General features: G+C 38.7%; 3 protein-coding genes across 3 annotated transcripts in view; all 3 read right to left on the reverse strand.

Annotated features, from left to right (window-relative positions):
- The window catches only part of bmerb1 (bMERB domain containing 1), a 15,104-nt gene extending 11,295 nt beyond the window's left edge, over positions 1-3,809 (reverse strand). Inside the window, exon 1 of the mRNA XM_015026494.1 lies at positions 3,478-3,809. Coding sequence (XP_014881980.1) covers positions 3,478-3,565 — 88 coding nt within the window. The 5' untranslated portion in view covers positions 3,566-3,809. The remainder of the gene's footprint in view (positions 1-3,477) is intronic.
- Positions 3,810-6,566: 2,757 nt separating this feature from the next.
- Positions 6,567-12,153, reverse strand: LOC106943136 (mpv17-like protein). The gene is made up of 5 exons (XM_015026488.1): positions 12,071-12,153; positions 11,517-11,839; positions 9,660-9,730; positions 8,850-8,879; positions 6,567-7,386 (listed from the first exon to the last, which is right to left on the reverse strand). Exons 2-5 carry the CDS (start codon positions 11,818-11,820, stop codon positions 7,159-7,161), a joined length of 633 nt encoding a protein of 210 aa, XP_014881974.1. The 5' UTR covers positions 11,821-11,839; positions 12,071-12,153; the 3' UTR covers positions 6,567-7,158.
- Positions 12,154-13,416: 1,263 nt separating this feature from the next.
- ntan1 (N-terminal asparagine amidase) lies at positions 13,417-18,090 on the reverse strand. Its single transcript, XM_015026521.1, has 10 exons — positions 17,878-18,090; positions 16,990-17,092; positions 16,332-16,397; positions 16,139-16,247; positions 15,984-16,057; positions 15,843-15,896; positions 15,710-15,763; positions 15,530-15,627; positions 14,875-14,988; positions 13,417-14,756 (listed from the first exon to the last, which is right to left on the reverse strand). Exons 1-10 carry the CDS (start codon positions 17,956-17,958, stop codon positions 14,586-14,588), a joined length of 924 nt encoding a protein of 307 aa, XP_014882007.1. The 5' UTR covers positions 17,959-18,090; the 3' UTR covers positions 13,417-14,585.
- Positions 18,091-18,317: the final 227 nt, after the last annotated feature.

Consider the following 18,317-nt stretch of genomic DNA (forward strand, 5'->3'; position numbering starts at 1 on the left):
AACCCTTAGGGGGTTTGAAAAAAAAAAAGAAAATTAAAAAAAAAAAAAAAAAAAAAAAAAAAAGCATCATGAAAACTAAGAAACACAACAGAAAGGTCAGGAATAAGGTGGTGGGAACATTTTGAATCAGAGTTATGTAGGTCATCATCACAATTAATCATCCCACGTCTAACAGAGCGAGAAAGGAAAGCGATGATCACAGAATGTTGACAGAACTACTGCTCGTTCTGCATGTATGGCATAAATCTGGCTGTTATGAACGAGTAGAAGAAGAAAGCCTTCGTTCAAACGGATCCATGAGAAGTTGTGTTTTTCTGCTTGTCACAAGTAGGTGGCATAACAAACTAACTGATGCGGAGAAGGTGAAATCATGAGACGAAAACAAAACTGAACTTTTTAGACTACATGAAAAAATCTACGTTTGGGAAAACCAACACTGCACATGTTTGATGATACACATGAACCTAGAGCTGCAAAAGGAAGGTTTGGGTCAAACCTTGTTTATGTGTTAGAAGGGCCTAGTCAAAGACCTGAATCCAACTCAAAATCTGGTGCACTATTTGGAAACTGAAGCTTACAGCTATGCTCTCCATCCATCAGGCTGCGCTTTAGATATTTTGCGAAGAAAAACAGTCAAAACTTTTCAGACCCAAGATATGTAAAGCTGATAGAGAGCACTCTGCTAAATCCAGAGAATCCCATTTGTATCTGCAAAGTCACACAGCGACAAGCTGAGCCGAGTTAATTTTCCAAGTTATGGTCTGAGGACAGCGTTGAACTTAAGAGAATTTGTTGATTTTCTCAGAAGCTGTGAAGCTGCTGTGATTCACACCAAACCACTGGAAATCCAAAATCACTGTAAGAAAATGCGAACAGCAGCTACAAAGATGCGAGTCAGAGGGGATTAGAAGAAACAGAAGTGAAATTACACATAGATGGACTCGATTTACTAAGTGACTTCAACTGGTTGAACTGGTTCTTATCAGAGTAAAAGGCAATAACTACAAATGCACGCCATATTTTTCAAATGTGCATTTGCAAACAAATTGAAAACCACGCATCATTCTCCACTTGCACCACTTTGTGCTTATCTATTGCATAAAATCCTTATAAAATATGCTAACATTTTGTTTTGGTTGTAGAGTGATAAAATGTGGAAAGCTTTAGGTGTTATCTATTGTGAAAGACAGCACACAGCGTGCATGTTTGAAAATATGGAAATATTCTTTCATACATTATTATAAAGCTTCATTTTTCATTTTCACTGTAGCCCCTAAAGCTCAGACATTAATGGTGCCTGAACGCAGGCTGGAAATAATCTGACAGCAGGCGCTGTTGTCGAAGCAATAATCTACATAGTTATGAGGAAAGCCATGAATATTTCTTGATGTTATTTAAGTTGTTTCTGTTATTTCCGGAGTTTAGGGGATTGTAGCATGTAGAGAGGCGAATCAAGCCCACTTCTAAAGCACTAACCTTTTCAACAACAACAACAAAACAATTTGTTTGAAAAAAAAAAAAAAAAAAGACCCCAATCCGATTTGATGATTTCAAAGCAAGAGGGTCACAAGTTTTGTTTTGAACATTTTTCACGGATAAATCACCTTTGCAGAAGCCGTACGTCACATTAGATATTTCAATATTCTATTGCTCTCGGGGGACCGCAGTTAGTCTGGAGGCAGCAGCTTTGTACGCTTATGCCTTGGGCCGGCTGTACCTTCCTATGGCTTAAACCTTTAACAGTTCCCTTGATCACGTAGCCCTTACTTTCATCCATGCTGCAGTGAAACCCACTGACAGAGAAATGCACTGCTAAACAACAACCCCCTTCACATATATAGTAACTGAGTAAACAACTCAAGTTCCCTGTTTTTCCTGAGTCAACAGCGATGATGAATCCACGGTTTATACTGTAGCAGTGGAAGACCAGCTGGCCGGGCGCTGCAGCCTTGTTTCTGTGGGGTTCTGCACGTAGATGGAGCTGACTCACCACATAAATGTCTGCGCAGGACCACTCGGTCTATTTTCTGTCTGCTTACGATTTCAAATCATTTAATGTGCCTGTAGATAATAAACACTAATGATCTGCATCACAGAGCTGCAGCATGAAACAAGCTAAGGTGCTGTTTTCCCTCATCTTCCTCCTTCTTCCACCATAAATAGAGGCCAGGTGTCTAAAGACATATAGAACAAGTTGTATATGATGTGACACCTACAACTTCTTCTCATATGAACAAAAAATTAAAACCACAGGACAATTAATTAAAGTTTTCTATTAACCTCTAACAGTTAATGGCAGACTACCACCCGTTGTTTTATGAGCAAAGTAGCCTAGTTCCACGTATAATTATTCGGGTTTATTTAACCCTATTTAAATAAAAGGGCGTGCTCCTCATCAAGCTGCCTGGAAACTCTGCAGCACACCTCACTGAACAAAACAACAAAGAAATGTCAGCGCATGTCACCCGATGCAGACGCCCCTGACATATCCTGCAGCCACACTGAATGCTCTGCTGCTGCTGCAGCTGGACCGGCCCTCCCCACACCAAGACAAGAGAACCAGGTGAGCACCAAATACAAACCATTTTGGGGATAACGACATGCAAACACAGCAACTTAAGTCAAGACACAAACAGCAGCCACTGAATTGTAAGTGTTTCCTCTCACCTTGGTGAGTTATCAGAACCAGCAGGGATCCATAACGTAAAATAACAGATGTTATGTGAGCCGTGTCATTGATTTTTATTTATTTATTTATTTATTTATTTATTTATTTATTTATTTATTTATTTATTTATTTATTTATTTTTACAGGTTTAGATGTCAGAATGAGAGAAAATAATTGAGACATTGAATGTGATGTAAGCAAACTTTTAAAAAAAAAAAGTTAATTGAAAAATAAAATAAAAGTTTCTTCAAAGGTTCAGCAAGTGATTAGAATAATCACAAAAACAAATGTAATTTACAATCATCTTGAAGACTGCAATCTTCAAGATGATCAGAGCAATAACCGTGCGTTATGACGCTTTTTTAATATCATTATGTTTAATACGTCAATCAGAGTTACCGTAAATCCTTGTTAGTACTCAGTCTGAGTCATCAGCCCCATGCAAACTCCTCCTCGGCTTTCAGTGTTTAGTTTGTAACCGTAACTGACATGTTCATGCATCCTGCACACGGTAATGTCCGCTGTAAGATTCACTGCTGTGTTTGTTATAGTGCAATTATAATCTTAAGGTTTTAGGGATACATATATTGACTCAAACTCATCCGCAGCCTCTTATTACCCACCGTGGTCATGTCAGTAAGTAATAGGCCTTAATAGCACTAAAGCAACGTCAGGCTGTCGATACATCAAAACCCTTCTGTGAGTCACACATTAACCATTTCAGCGCCGACCTAAATAAAACCTACAACACGAGGCTGGTCTGTATTAGAAAGAGCTCTGCGTTTAAAACATCAGGTCATGTTGCCCACCTTTGTCCGTCGTCCACGCCGTTTCCGACACGGCGCCGTAGCTCCGGAGCGCTCGCTCGGTGTCCGAGAAAGACTTCTTCATCTCCATGCTGGAGTGGAGGGAGAGGAAGGGGGGAAGGGAAAAAAAAATCCGAGAAGCGAGTGAGAACCTAAAGGGACAGTCTGCAGCTTCTCCTCCCTGCTTGGGTTCTTCCAGATGAGTCAGTGTTCACCCGGCGACAAGCGACCAGCGACCCGAGAAGCTGAGAGCATCTTCAGCCGAGTCTTCAAGTCCTGCTGGATAGAGGGGGATGCTGGGAGCATGCGCAGTGCGGGCGGAGATGTGGGGCGCTAGAAGACGCGAACGAACTCCAGGATGTTGATGGTGATGATGATAAAAATAAAACAGCAGGCTTAGACACACACACACGCACACACACGCACAGTGAAACACATTCGGATTATTAGAAATATGCATTGCAGAAGGCAGGGTCTGACCTGTTGTCTTTTGAGAAAAAAAAATACATATATATGTCCAACTTTATCCCCATAGGCCTCAAAATATGATGATATGATCCAATCAGTTTTGGATACTACCTTTTCCATAGTAACTTGTGCTGCTGCAATATGTATTAATAATTTCTTGTTGCTTTGTGTTCAAATACTTAGGACGATCATTTCCTGAATGACTTAGTCTGGGCTAATGTATTATTTATAAATAATTTCATTCAGACAGCAATCCATTTAGGTATAAACTTTGCAAGTGTAATATATCTCTAAAGAAACCCAATGAAAACACACAGAGTCAAAATAAAGTTTATTTTTACTCCATAGTTTTATCTTTCATAATTAGTGCAACAAATGCAAGACGACATCAATTAATTTTAAATATTCAAGAGCACCAATCTGTTCTCACACCCAAAAAAAGTCAGAAATCTTTGACTGTGCAAACCAAAATATTAAATTAGCTGCTAAAATGACCCAGCAGAAACAAAGGGAATATTCAATTACATTTCACATCCAGTGTAGCAACATCTCCATACAAATATTTACTTAAGAAAATACTGGGATTAAAAAAAAAATCACATCGTATTACATAAATAATAAATCCGTAATTCCAAGGCAAGGCAAGGCAAGGCAAGGCAATTTTATTTATATAGCACCTTTCAGTCAAAGACAATTCAAAGTGCTTTTACAGAGAAACAATACCAATCAGACAAGAAACACACACACAAAAAAATTTAATAATAGGCAACATCAAATAGAAATGTTTTTAACCTTGTTTTAAATAAACTCAAAGTTGGGGCAGATTTGCAGTGAGCCGGAAGCTTATTCCAGAGGGCTGGAGCATAAAAACTAAAAGCTGCTTCCCCGTATTTTGTTCTAACTCTCGGAATGACTAATAGGTTTGACTCAGTTGATCTTAAAGGTCAAGGTCAAGGACGCAGCTTAAACATAAATAGGACAAACAGCTGTCGTGTTGAATTTATTCTCAAACGATCTCCAAGTTATGCTCTTATATTGATGTGAAATTCATTTAACTCAGTTGTGTGAGCTACATGAAATGTTACAAGCGGACAGGACTGCATACTCGCATCTTCTCTGCACTATAAAAGACAGAAGTGAATATTTTTCTGTCATCCACACAGAAATAGGAACTGAAATCAAGAATGTCACAACAGAAAATAAAATTAGGATCTAAAGTCATGTCTCTTTAAAACAAAGGTAGGAACACATGCTAACATTTGATGGTTGACAACTGCATTGAAGACATAAAATGGCACAAAACAGAAGAAAAGAATAATGTATTCATGTGAAGAGGAAGATGAAGAAGAAGAAGAGGTGGGCAGTATATAGCTATTCAAGTAAACTTAAATCAGATGAAAAATAATCTCAGATTGCCTCAGTAGAAAGTTATTAGTTGTAGTGTTTCAATCTTTTCATGAGCTGGTAAGAGTAGGAAGCAATAAAAAACAGACTTCCCTTGTTTAAACAGCACCTGCTGAAGCATAAAGCATGACAAATAAAAATAAAGTAGGCAGCCTTTCTCTGCTCGTCGTTGACATTCACCCTCTTGACACGATTCAAGACATGGCAAGCTTTGACATAATAAATCTGATTCACTGGTTAATCTCAACAATCATTCCTTTTTAAAATACATAATTTAAACCTTTTGTGTGCGGAAGGTTCCCGTATAAGCTTCACATGCAGATGAATCAACAGAACAGGAGCAAATTAACTCAATGTCTGCATTGGACAACTCAGAGGAGAGCCCATTCGGCTCCTTCAGACTAGCAGCAATTAGCAAACACCTGCTGAAACTGCGTGGCTGCTGAGCTCATCATGCAAGTGATTTCTCGGTGAAATGCTGCTGAGAATGGTTGTAAACAGCATAATGGAGAAGAGTTGTTGTAAGAATATGCTGAGGGTGGAGTGTCGGAAAGAGTAGGAGTTTCTTAAAGAGGCAGAGATGCAATTTAATTTCAAGGCATTAAATTGCGAAGTCAAATTTCTTTTCAGCAATGTTTGATATATAAAGCATTTTTATAAAAACTGAAGGTAACATAGTTACTTGACTGTAAAATGACAGCATGTTGTTGTAACAACAATTCTGCCACTTAAAGACTTCACTGGAGAAAAACCATGAGGAAGTTTGTGCGGATGCTTCGGAAAACGTTAGTCAAGAAAAACGGCAAAATAAATACAAATTGTACGGAAAAGCCAACAAGGAGCAAATGCTGACAGCTGCTTGTCAAACCTGTTCAGATTTACCATCTGCTTTTCTTGAGATGAACCAGAGCAGAAATGTGGAGTATGGTCAGAGAATGAAACCACAACAAATCTCAGAGAAATATGAAATAAAAAAAAGCAAGCCCCTACCACTGTGCATATTAAACTGTGTTTCCCAGAGACGTTAATGAACACCCACTGAAATTATGCCTCAGCTGCAAGCCTCATTGCCAGACATGTTAGCAGAATGTGGTAAAAACCACCAGAGCCCAATCTTTTCTTGGAATGTGCTGCTGCTCCGAAATACAGGAACTATAAATTACTGGAAGGGAAATTAAATTGATGCGACTGACGTTCATTTTGAAATTTCCCAACATTTCTTTTTTGAATTATAAACATAAAAACAGATTTCCTAACTGGCCCTGTTGAGGTACCGCAGTGCGAACTGAAACCCAAACAGATCACAGAAGCAAAGCTGATAAACACTGGCTGTAATCTCCTTTGTTTTAAGATGTTAAAAGTTTCGATCAAATCAATTAGATCCCACTCTGCACTGTGGAAATGATGCCTTGTTGTACATCGGTTTTTGTCATTAAAAACAGAAGACATGCTCATGAATATTTTCAGTATTTTTCAGGCTACTTAAGCTAAGCACTGGGCGGAAAAACAACACAACAACCGGTGCTAACCTGATTGAATAAAATACTAAAACATGCTGACAGGTCAGCGTTATGCACAGTAAGATTAGATCATATCTGCTGTATTTCTGTGACTGTGCTTTATGAACACATTCCACAAGCTGGTGGAGGTTTGCAGCATCAGGGAGACCTCGGTAGACGGGTCTGGCAGTGTTTCTGGAAACAATGAGACAGTAAAAGCAGGACTGACATGCTGTCCTCCTGGACCTGACGAATCCAGTTTGTGTCCTCCATTATCCCCTCCCGACAAAACAGCCTCCCTCCAGGCCTCCTATTATGCAGGCCTGGACGCTGCCGTTTCCTCCACCTTTTGCTTCGGGTCCGTTTCGTCGTCGGCAGGTTTGGCTGCCTCGTCTTTTGGGGGGAACATCCAGGCCAGGGCAGCTCCGGCTGTGCCGTCCCCAGTCTGACGCGAGAAGCAGAGGAAGGTGGCCCAGACGAAGGCGCAGCAGCCGGTGAAGGTGGTCCGCACGTACAGAGGCACCAGGGCGAAGTTCAGAAACTTGGAGAAACAGACACGAAAGGCGCAGTTGCTGTGATTAAAACTCAGTAGACGAGAAGTCACAGAAAGGACCAGCTGTAAGTAGCATACAGCAGAGCTGCTGGTTTCAGCAAACAAGGCTTTAGTCTGCATACACATACACATTTCCATTTTGCTCATTTATTCCGACTTTATTTTAGCGTCAACATCCAGTAGATAGCTTGTAAATTCTAAGTAATGAGTGTGAATCTAACATTTTTAATAGCGCTACATATTTTATATTTCTAAAGTCCTCGCACTTGTTTTTTTTTTTTTTTTTTTTTTGAAATACTGTTTTACCGTAACTGTTACAAAATACATGAGAACAAGTTTATTCTGAGGCTCTTTGTCCGCCTGGTGTTAATCTGCTTCTTGGGTAATCCGCTAAGAATCAGGAAGCGTTAAATACATGTGTGAAAGTGTCCAGCACACTTTCGGGTCCAATCACTCAGGCCACATTGATCCAGAGGACCCGTCTCCTGACCTGTTGTACTATCTCTACTACTTTAGTGCGCAACACTAAAGGGATAGCATAAGAACCTGACATGAAGAACCAAAATATGAAATAAGTGATTTAGGATTCATGAAAACCTTCTGGCTATGATGAGAATATGAATATTTCTCAGGAGCTGCGGCGACATGCTGTGTGTTCCTGTTGTCGTCAGCTGGTTTCTATTATGGATTTTTATCAATATTTGGACACCATTTCTGGACAATAAGCGGACTTTTGAGGCTAACACTGATGTCATCTGTGAGAATGAAAAACCAGAGAATGAGAATGAATGGTTTTAATGCTGGAGTCAATAAAATAAATGTTTTTATTTTTCAACAGTTGATAGCTGAATTACAGATTAAATCGCAATGGTCTTCTCAGCGTCACTGTGTGCATCACTGAAATCTCTATTTATTAAGCTGTCATATCTAAAAGGCAGCGCATTACCTCTTTGCTTGCTAGTTATATGACTGGTCACTTGGATGAACTTTTAATTTTCGCACAACTGACAGATTTCACAAAGCAAAGGAAGAATGACGGGAAACTATGGAGATGAAAAAAAGGAGAATAGTGAGGAAAATTGAGTCTAATTACGACTCATATTGTTATTGCAGAAATAGTTTTGAAACATCATGTTTTCCTAATAGAGTGCAGTCTTAAAATCACTAAATACATCTGTATTCATATAAATATTTGCACACTTGCTTGATCCACTGCTAACTGCAGAGGTAGAAAGGTTACATGTATAAATAGAGCAGGTAACTTAGACTTAGCCAGATATGCAGACCAATGTTAGCCACCACCTCACATTCTTGGATCAACAACAATGCATGTAAATTACAAATTAAAGGGTAAATAGATTATTTTTCTTGATGGGTTTTGGAGTTCAGATTTTTTATTTTCCCTCCTCCCACCAATACAAGCAGTTGTGCAACAAGATGTTAATAATTACCTGCATGAACGGCCAAAACATCAGCCCGGTCTGAAAAAAAAAAAAAAAAAAAACGAGAAACAGAAATCAGACACCAGCTTACTTAGCAAACAAAGAAACAAAACTACTTTAATTCACCTGCGGAGATTCTTACAATCAAAAAATTGATTGCAAGTGTTTTAATGTTCTAACAAGCAAAAACAAACAGTTTCTCTGGTTCTTTTGGTTTACACTTTGAAATTCTATACTTTTCTGACAGACCCAATAAAAAAATCACCAGCAGAGGTACAATTATAGAAAACCCAGTGATGTTTGGTTACTCAATCCTGTGAATCGTGTGTTGAACAGGAACTCTCTGACATGTGGAGTGGCTGTGGAATGAACAGCCAACCTTGTGGCTGAACCGGTCTTTCACCTCAGCTCCAAACGTTTCACAGATGCATGTTCTGTTCATTCATACTGTGAAACCTCAGGAGCCCAAAATAATAAAGAATGCAGGCTTTACCATGAGTTGCTGTATTGTTTTTTAAAATAGTTTTACTTCACTGAAGGCCCACCTGTGGACATGCAGTGCAAGTTAGCTAAATCTATAAATGTCATAGTGTTCAGTATTTGTTTTAACACTTATCCCCCTGCAAATATACATTTAGAAAAGAAGAAAGAAAGAGGTGACCTCCTAACGGACACAAACAGTAGCAGAAATCAGCTTTTTTTCCCCCACAGGATAATAATATAAAATTTCACTCCTTATCTTTGGTGGAAATAATCTGCAGGAAACAGAGCAAGTTTATGTTCTTACTTTTATTTCCATGCTTTCGAGAGTCGACCCACCTTATAAGTGTTCAGGAATTTTTCCCTCCAGTCTTCCAAGATGTCTTCTTTGCCCTCCAAAAAACTGACACCTGGTTTGAGCAGAAGATACCGCACAAAAATGATTTACAGTGACCATGGAAGAGACCATTTTAAGCACTGCTAAAAAAAAAACAAAAAACAATAAGTCACAATAACAATAAGTCAACAAGTTTTTATTAATTTTTTTATTACAAAAAATGTATATATATAAAAAAAACACTTCAGAAACAAACTTTTGTTATTTAAATAGAAGAAGCAATATTCTCATAAACTTTTTTTTTTATTATTAACAACAGCAAATACATTGGTTTCCTGAAAAAAATGCTGATTTTTTTCGTCCTGGCTGGAATCACTAATAACTTAGATAACTTTTAATAAGTGGAATTAGTTGTCCAAAATAATACATATGGACACAAACAAGAACATGGAGGTGTAAAATTTCAGCTTCAGGATGTTGCCAGAAGGTGATGCAGCCCCAACTTAACAGAATCATCCCATGATGTTCCCTGGTAAGCGAATTGGATATTGTTCACTGGCATGCCATCTCTAGTCTCTCAAAGGATTTTATGATTACAGATGGTACAAAAACAAATCTTAGTCATTTAGTTCAGTGAGAATGGGTTTCATAAGGAAACAATATGATTTTTTTGAAGATCTTGGTGAAGACAAAACAAGTTGACATAATGGCGTCAAGGTCAGATACTTTCCCAGTTCTCTGTTTCAAGACTGATCTTCAATGCAAGCTTGTTGCAAGAGGAAAAGCAGCTGAGGGCTAGAGTGGCAGGGTGTAAGAGCAGATTCGTCAAAATAACCCAATAACCGTTTTAAGACCTCAGCCAATTGTTGGTTGTTAGCAAGGTGAGGGTGGCGGCTTGTAGTTGGTGATGATTTTCACACCAATCACTACTCTGAAGGTAGAGTCACCGGCAGAGAACTGGTTCATCAGCTTCCTAGAATAGCTCTAATCTCCTTTCAGTCTGTATTTAGCCTGATTTTAAAGCTGTTTCTGTTTCGTGGTGTCATTGTTATGTGCTAGGTGGGAGCTGTTTGGGTTAGTGATAAGGTTAAAAAAATTATTACTGCAATATATTTTGCTGTATTGACAGGTTTTGATAATTGTAGCGATACAACTTCAAATAGTAACTGTTTAATATGTACAAAAAAATACATTCAAATAACTCGTAAAACAATAACTAATGATACTTAACTCCCTCAATTCCCCCCTCTGCACTGCCGTTTTAGCAGTGTCTGTGTTATTGAATATTAAAGTCTGTCTTTGTAATTGTTGACTTTTTCAGTTTCCCAAACAATTATTGAAAGTATTTGTTGAACCATTAACTAGTAAAGGACACAGATGTTCTCAAATAAATGCAACAGTTTAAGCAAAACCCCCTCCATGTCCTCCCACTAACATATGAACCCAGCTGCAAGATTATTTCATTTTTTACTTTATTTCTAAATATCTTTGTAAGCACCAGCAACAGTGGGCATAAAGAAAGAATAAACTAATGCCAGAAATGGAAAGAAGCAAAACAAAACAAAGAGATCCCCAGATGTATAAAACGTATAATAAAAGGGATAATTATGGTTCTCCAATCTTCGGGAGTTATGAATGTGCCACAGATTAATTTCTAATTAATCTTAGTCAGCGCTGAGATAGTTTGACCTTATGGAATGGCTCTCCATATGACCTGGCCTCTGTAGGTCAAACTACACAGGACTATGAACCAGTGGGACACGTGAGGGGATCACGATGTCCTTCGTGTACGTTACAAATCGATATGTTTATGCGTTACCAGCACAGAGTGTTTTCAGTGTGGTGATGCGTTCACTGACCCGTGTAGAAGACGCTGGTGGCCAGGGGCGCTGCAGTCGTCTGGTCCAAGAACAGCTTCTTCATCACCATCCCGGCGGAGTTTCCCGGAAACCTGCGCTCCAGAAAACGCATCCAGAAGAAATTGAAGTTCCCGTGGAAACTGAAAGCCACCACAGCGACGTTGCGCGTCTGTCTCCAGTCCATTTGGTCCCTAGCGGAGAACCACTGGTGGACCAAGTCTCCCCCGGCGAACAGGCAGCCGTACAGTGTGACATTCGTGACCCACGGAAAGCGGCGGACGTGCCTCAGAAACGCCTGGAGCATAATTCAGTCTGCACCCACCCTGTTGCCCAACATGAAGGAGAGCAAAAGACGTTGTCGTCCCGGGCTGGGAGTTAGCTAAATCATGATGTTCCCTTTTTCTCAGGAGGATCGTTAAAATACACACGCAGCTGCACGCTTCCTTTTAGGTATCAACAAATTGCATTTATAAATAAAAAAAAAATTAAAAAATAGTGTTTGTCTCTGACAATGAAGGTTATAAATCTGTAAAAATCCACACAGTGTAGCGTACTTGCTTGTCAAACTCCTTCCAGCACAGAGAACGGGAGCGACAGTCCTCCACCGGCTGCGGTTGACTCCTTCTGCGTATTTTTCTTACGTAAAAAATACCTACGCAGAAAAATGAATGGGTGGAGTAGTACTAAGAGTACAGTAAGTCGGCTATGCTCGGTTGGGCTTAAAGTGCCATAATCCAGTAAATACTTCGGTAAATATACAGATGATAAATTGAAGTTGCAAAAAAGAAAACAATAAGATGGAAAAATACACTTCTATGGTGTTTATTATTATAAATAGAAGTAAAATACACCAAGAAATAAAATGTTTTTGTTTTTTTTAACAGAGGAAACTCTGGATCGGAGCGACTTAGGTTACACTGTGCTTGAAGCAGCTTCCGAAGAAAACAACTTATCAGAAGGCCATGTACTCAGGTTTAAACTCATAGATTTTTATTCCAATATGTCATAATTCCTACCATTACTTGAAGAAGATTTTGATGGACATGAACACATGCAATTTTGAAAAGAAACACATTCATAGAAAGTGTGACATGGTCAAGAGCGAAGGATAAACATAAAAGACAACTCTATTTTTGAAGGTACATTTCCACAGATAAAAAAAAACATTCAACAAACTGACCACTTCCTCTCCTAAAAGAACAATTTGTGCACTTTAGAACGGTACAGATATTTGTTTTGAGTCTGTTAAATACAGAAAGGTTTTAAATGGAGGCTGCAAAGTGGCACCGTTGGTAGCACAGTTGCCTTACAGCAAGAAGGTTCTGGGTTCAATTCCTGGCCCCGGTCTTTCTGCATGGAGTTTGCATGTTCTCCCTGTGCATGTGTGGGTTTTCTCTGGGTACTCCAGCTTCCTCCCACAGTCCAAAAACATGACTGTCAGGTTAGTTGGTTTCTCTAAATTGCCCCTAGGTGTGTGTGTATAAGTAACTCCCCTGCTGGCTTTCTGTAAAAGTGTTTAATAACTTTACTGTGTGGTACTGTTTGTGGTAATACTTTGGTTCTCTTCAGAAATGGCAGCAGAAAGAGTCAAACTCATACTGGGCTAATATAAACCAAAACTACCATTTCAACAAGTTAACCTCAAACAATGGACACGTCGGGAAGATAGTATGGAAAAACATGTACTCACATTTAAAAACAAAAACAAAAACAAAACATCAATATATAAACCTGTGAAACAATATAAACCCACCGACTAAACATGAACCATGAGAAGGTGGCACCAAGAAAGATCAGCTGAGTATTCATCATCAGCAGATACAGAAGAAAATCAGTAAGGGCGCTTGTTTTTAGGAACCAGTGTGAAAGGTGCCATTTATTACTCAGTGTAGGGCATTCATTAGAGCTGTGGTGAACCTGTCCCCCCACCAACAAGCTTCTTTACTTTGAAAGAAAATGAGTGTAAAGTGTCGCCTTCTTTTGGACTGCAGTGTGAAACTGGCCAACACTAAGGCAAAGTTAAACCGCAAACTGGTACAGTTATGAAATTATGCACAGCAATCCAGTGGACCTATGGATACAACTTGTTACCATATGAGCCTGGAGAGGTAATGTGCTGCACCTCGCAAAAGAAGCTTCCATTAATTTAGACAGACAGACCAACATAAAGTAGTGCATAACTATAATGTTGAAATGTGGAAGGAAAATGAAAATATCCCATTCTCCTTAACCGATAAAAACCTCAAAAGTGTGGCAAACATATGTATACAGGCTCTAATACCCAAATAAAATACAGAGCAAGCAAATATATTCACAAGTCACATAGTCATCGATACATTCCAGGGCTGGGCGATGAATAGATTTTATCGATCAATTTAAATTTGGGTTTTTGAAGATTTCATTTTTGGGCAAAATTAAATCTTCAACAATTTACTCCTTGGGTTTCTCCAGTCAAGAGTGATGTCAGCACCCCCAAGGCCGGCCATCTTGCTTGACAGGTTTTACAGCTTCTGTTTATGTGTACGAGGTAATACTAAAACTATAAGTTTTAGAGATAAGAAGATACCTCATCTTTTAACACATCAGCATCAGCTGGACTTTAAAACAATTGTGCAAACGACTGTCTATTCTGCAGAAAGAACTGCGTGGTAACTCTGTAGAAGTTTATATCTCATGAAAACTTTTTATTGCAAATTTAAGGCGCCCTTCTAGTAAAATTGTGACTTTATTCTTAATAAAAAATTGTGTCTCCAGGTCCTAATGCACCCTCGTACAACTCACAAAAAGAATGACAAAAGCAAGAAAAAAAAAAGCAATATCAGATCTGGAATGAAAAAAATCTGAGATTTAATTTTGAACTCATATCGCCTAGCCCTAATTCCTCGTATGAGTAAATTTAAATCGGTTTAAGCCGAACAGAAATGATCCATGTGGTTTGAATACATTTGCAAAGCGCTGGTCAGGGATTGGACCCTTGATAAAATACTCTGATTGAAAAGGGGTCACAGTGTTTCCATTGGAAAAATAGAAAAATAGTCAAATAACATTTGAAGGTTCGGCTGTGACTTGTTATGACTGGACAAGCCTCTCCCAGCTGCCGCTCTCCATTCGGTGGTAGAGGTGCGGCTGACCTCCCGGGAACAGGCTGTTAGAGTTTGGATGTGACAAAAGGAACTGGATGGTGGACTTAATGTGCTGGACAAAGTGCGGCGGTTCGGCAAACGGAGACGTGGACAGGTACTACAAACACAGACAAAAAAAAAAACAACAACATTTATATCACTCGCTATACTGTTTATTCTCTCGGTGTTGTTCTGGTCACCTTCAGAGGTTCAATACTTCCCAGGTATTACGTTACCTTTAAAATAGTGGCATCACTTTGTGACAACCAGAAGGCAATTTCCAAATCAGGGCTCCACTGGCAAGGTCCAACTCTAACAAGTCCATGTCTTGAGTCATAAATGTCAGTCATCTGTAAGGAAGAGATATTTTATTTAAAAAAAACAACGTGTAGTCTAGCTTCAGTCCCTCATAAATGAGACTATGCATGCAAATTTACATCGTAAGGACAATAACATTTACAGCTAGAGATAGTATTAAACAACAAACTGAAAGAAATAATAATAAAAGTGTTAGGTATTTTAAACTATTTATGCCCCGAGATCTTTGGTTTTGATTTTTTTTTTTGTTTTTTGTTTTTGCCTGTTTTACAAACTAACAACTGAAAGTTGTAGAACATTCTGCCCACCTGAGCCCATACACTGTAAACACATATTTGAATGGTGATATAAATAGAAATACAAGTCTTTTGGGGTATATCTCTACATGCCATAGACATTTAGACACATTGACTTTTTGCTCATTCTTCTTTGCACAACAGCTCAAGCTCAGTCAAACTGGATTGAAATTGCCTTTGAATGTTCAAATTTTCAAGTGTTGCCATACATATATATTCTCAACTTGACTTTAGAGCTGAGGCTTTGACTGGACCAGACAGGACTTGGTGTTTTTACCTCTCCTCCAGTGAAGGTCCGTGCCGACCGCAGCATCTCTGCAGGTCCTTTATGAGGGAATGAGGCAGGGAACACTTCCCCTGTTTTAACATTTACACCTACACAGACTCAAAGTTATTGCCAATAACATATGACATATATGCATATTACTTGTTTCTTTGCCATACATCTGCCACTCACCTATTCCATATACTATCGGTTTATGAATTCCCTTGTCAACTACGTTGTTCATCTCTACAACAGAAAGAATTGTGATTGAGAAATCAGAATGTACAACTACAGTATTTACAAATGACGTAAAACGTATAAAAACCTGTGATGCAACATGTCTCCAGGTGAATGTGATCCTTCTGTTTCTGGAACGCTGCTATATAGTAAAAGCAGCACATGTCAAGTTGGCGAGTTTGAGATTATGTCCACGAGCCACACACCATGGAGAACTTTACGAACCTACCCAGGATGTTAAGGCTGAGTTTATGAGATCTTTTGTCATCGTCATCAAACCCTCCAACCAGATGCAGCTCAAATCTAGACGGTAGCAGAAAGTGAAGCAAATGTTAATGGGACATTTATGGACTTTGAACTTGTGCTTGTGCAAGTATGACGTGCCTGCCCTCATTACAGCCGTCACTCAGTGATGTGACGGCTTTCATAATGAGCTGGACCTCAGTCCTGGTGCTGGAGCCATCGAGGTGAGACAGACAGACGGCTCCGCTACCTGCCAAGTAATGAAACAAGTTAGAATCCTTTAGTTGGAGGCAGATGTAACGCACAGTAGGAATCTGGTAGAAGTAAACAGTACCGGTGTGTCGCAGCACGACCAAGTGGCAGGTGGTAGCATCATCTGATCCAAGGATCGAAACGCAGTCTGTGAAAGATTTGACCGGAACGGATGAAACTGACCAGAGTTCAAATTGTAAAGTCACACCAACAAAAGCACTGATCTTACACCGCAAGGAGAGAGAGAGAAAAAAGAGATAGATGTAAAATCCATCAAATGATGGAGAAATTATGAACAACTGCCCATAACCCTTAAACTTTTTTTTTTACACTTTAAAACCACAAACTTTAATGTATTTTATTTGGATGTTGTATGTTAGACCAGCACAAAGTAACTCATAATGATGGAGTGGCTGGCACATAATGAATAGTTATCAAAATTTTTTATTAAAAAGTGAGGACTCTTTTCAGATCTGATAAGTAGGCCATGCATTTTTTTATTCAGCCCCTTATACTCGTGAGCCCCTAAATAAAACCCTGTGTAACCAGAACTAACATAGTAAATAGAATCCAGCTGCTTGTAATATAATCTCAGCATAAATGTAATTAGTCTGTGTGACAGAGTTTCTTTTCTCAATAATACATGGATGTCAATTCAGAATTCAGTAGAGTATTCAGGTTCTTAAATGTGTGACTGTGAATTGATGTGATTTGTCATCGTGAACAGCAGGTGTACTCACTGTCTGCTGGAGTTGTCGCTGCAAACTCTCTCTGCTGAACATAAAGGAGGTGCTTCGGATCTACATCAACACGTGGCTTGGAGCGAAATGCTTTTGCGTTTTCCTGCAAAACAAAATCAACCTGTTGTTTTTTCCCCTGGATTTATCTCTAAAATAAATACAAACCAAAAGTCAGTCTAGTGACAGCAAGCATTGATTTATTTCTATGACTCAGAAATACATTTTGTAAGAGAAAAAAAGTCTTTCTTGAAATGCTACGTGTGTCCTACTCATAAGTTCTTATTCATATTTCATCATGGCCATTTCTCAAAATGTTATAATTACTTTGCATTAACAATTTTACAACTCTAAAAATTTAGGTACAACTTATTTTTATGTTATTTATTTAGACTGCAGTTTCCGGAGTTCTCGAATCTCTCTTAACCATTTTTAAAAGTATATATGCAGTCAGTATCTTTTTATTTCAGAAATTGTTTGAATCTGCAAAATAAACAGACAAATGTAACATGGAAGGCAACGCACATAAAATGTGTAAATGTACGTTTATGTCATTATTACACATTTATATCCCTTTAATGTTTTTTTTTCCTTCTTCCATTTTTTAACCTACAGAATTATACTTACCTTTCCTACCTTCCCATACTGATTGAAATCTGCAGCACTTTCTTGTGGTTCAGAGAAGTAATCATTATAATCACTTTATAACAGACACAGTAGGTCCATATAAAAAAAAAATGGCCGGGTGCAATTAATGTTCTATTTTATGTTTAGACGTGAAACAGATGCCGTGATAACAACTGTCTTAAGGTGAAAGAACAGTTGGAATGTGGGAAATAAATGCCATAAGTAACATTATCACATACAATCAGACATTTGCAGGAAACAAACCTGTAAATGTGGATATTTGTCGAATAATTCCGCTGTTGATCTGAAGCAATCTAATTCTCTGTTCTGAAAAAACAAAGGCATGTCCTTCAACTTGATCCGTTTCCAAACCAGTTCGGTATTATGCTACAAGAACACCAGTAACTTCGTTATCAGTATTGGTCCACTATTAAACAGAACTTCCTGAAATGACCGCAGTCTTTTTCGTTTTTTAAATAGTGTTTCTTTTAAAACGAAGTCTGGCATAGTCGCCACCTACTGACCCCTTATGGTTTTGCTACGTGTCTCTTTTCTTGTTCAAATATGTAAAACCAAATTATGTTTTATGAAAAATATCTTCAGACGTAGGAACAATGATTTTTTTATGCTGCACAGTGCACATTTGCTTTTTTTTAGCCGCAGCAGAGGCATACATACCGAGAGTCTTAAAGTGACAACATTTT

This window comes from Poecilia latipinna, unplaced genomic scaffold (assembly GCF_001443285.1).
Source record: "Poecilia latipinna isolate Pla-1442-1.1 unplaced genomic scaffold, P_latipinna-1.0 Scaffold98, whole genome shotgun sequence".
NCBI lineage: Eukaryota > Metazoa > Chordata > Actinopteri > Cyprinodontiformes > Poeciliidae > Poecilia > Poecilia latipinna.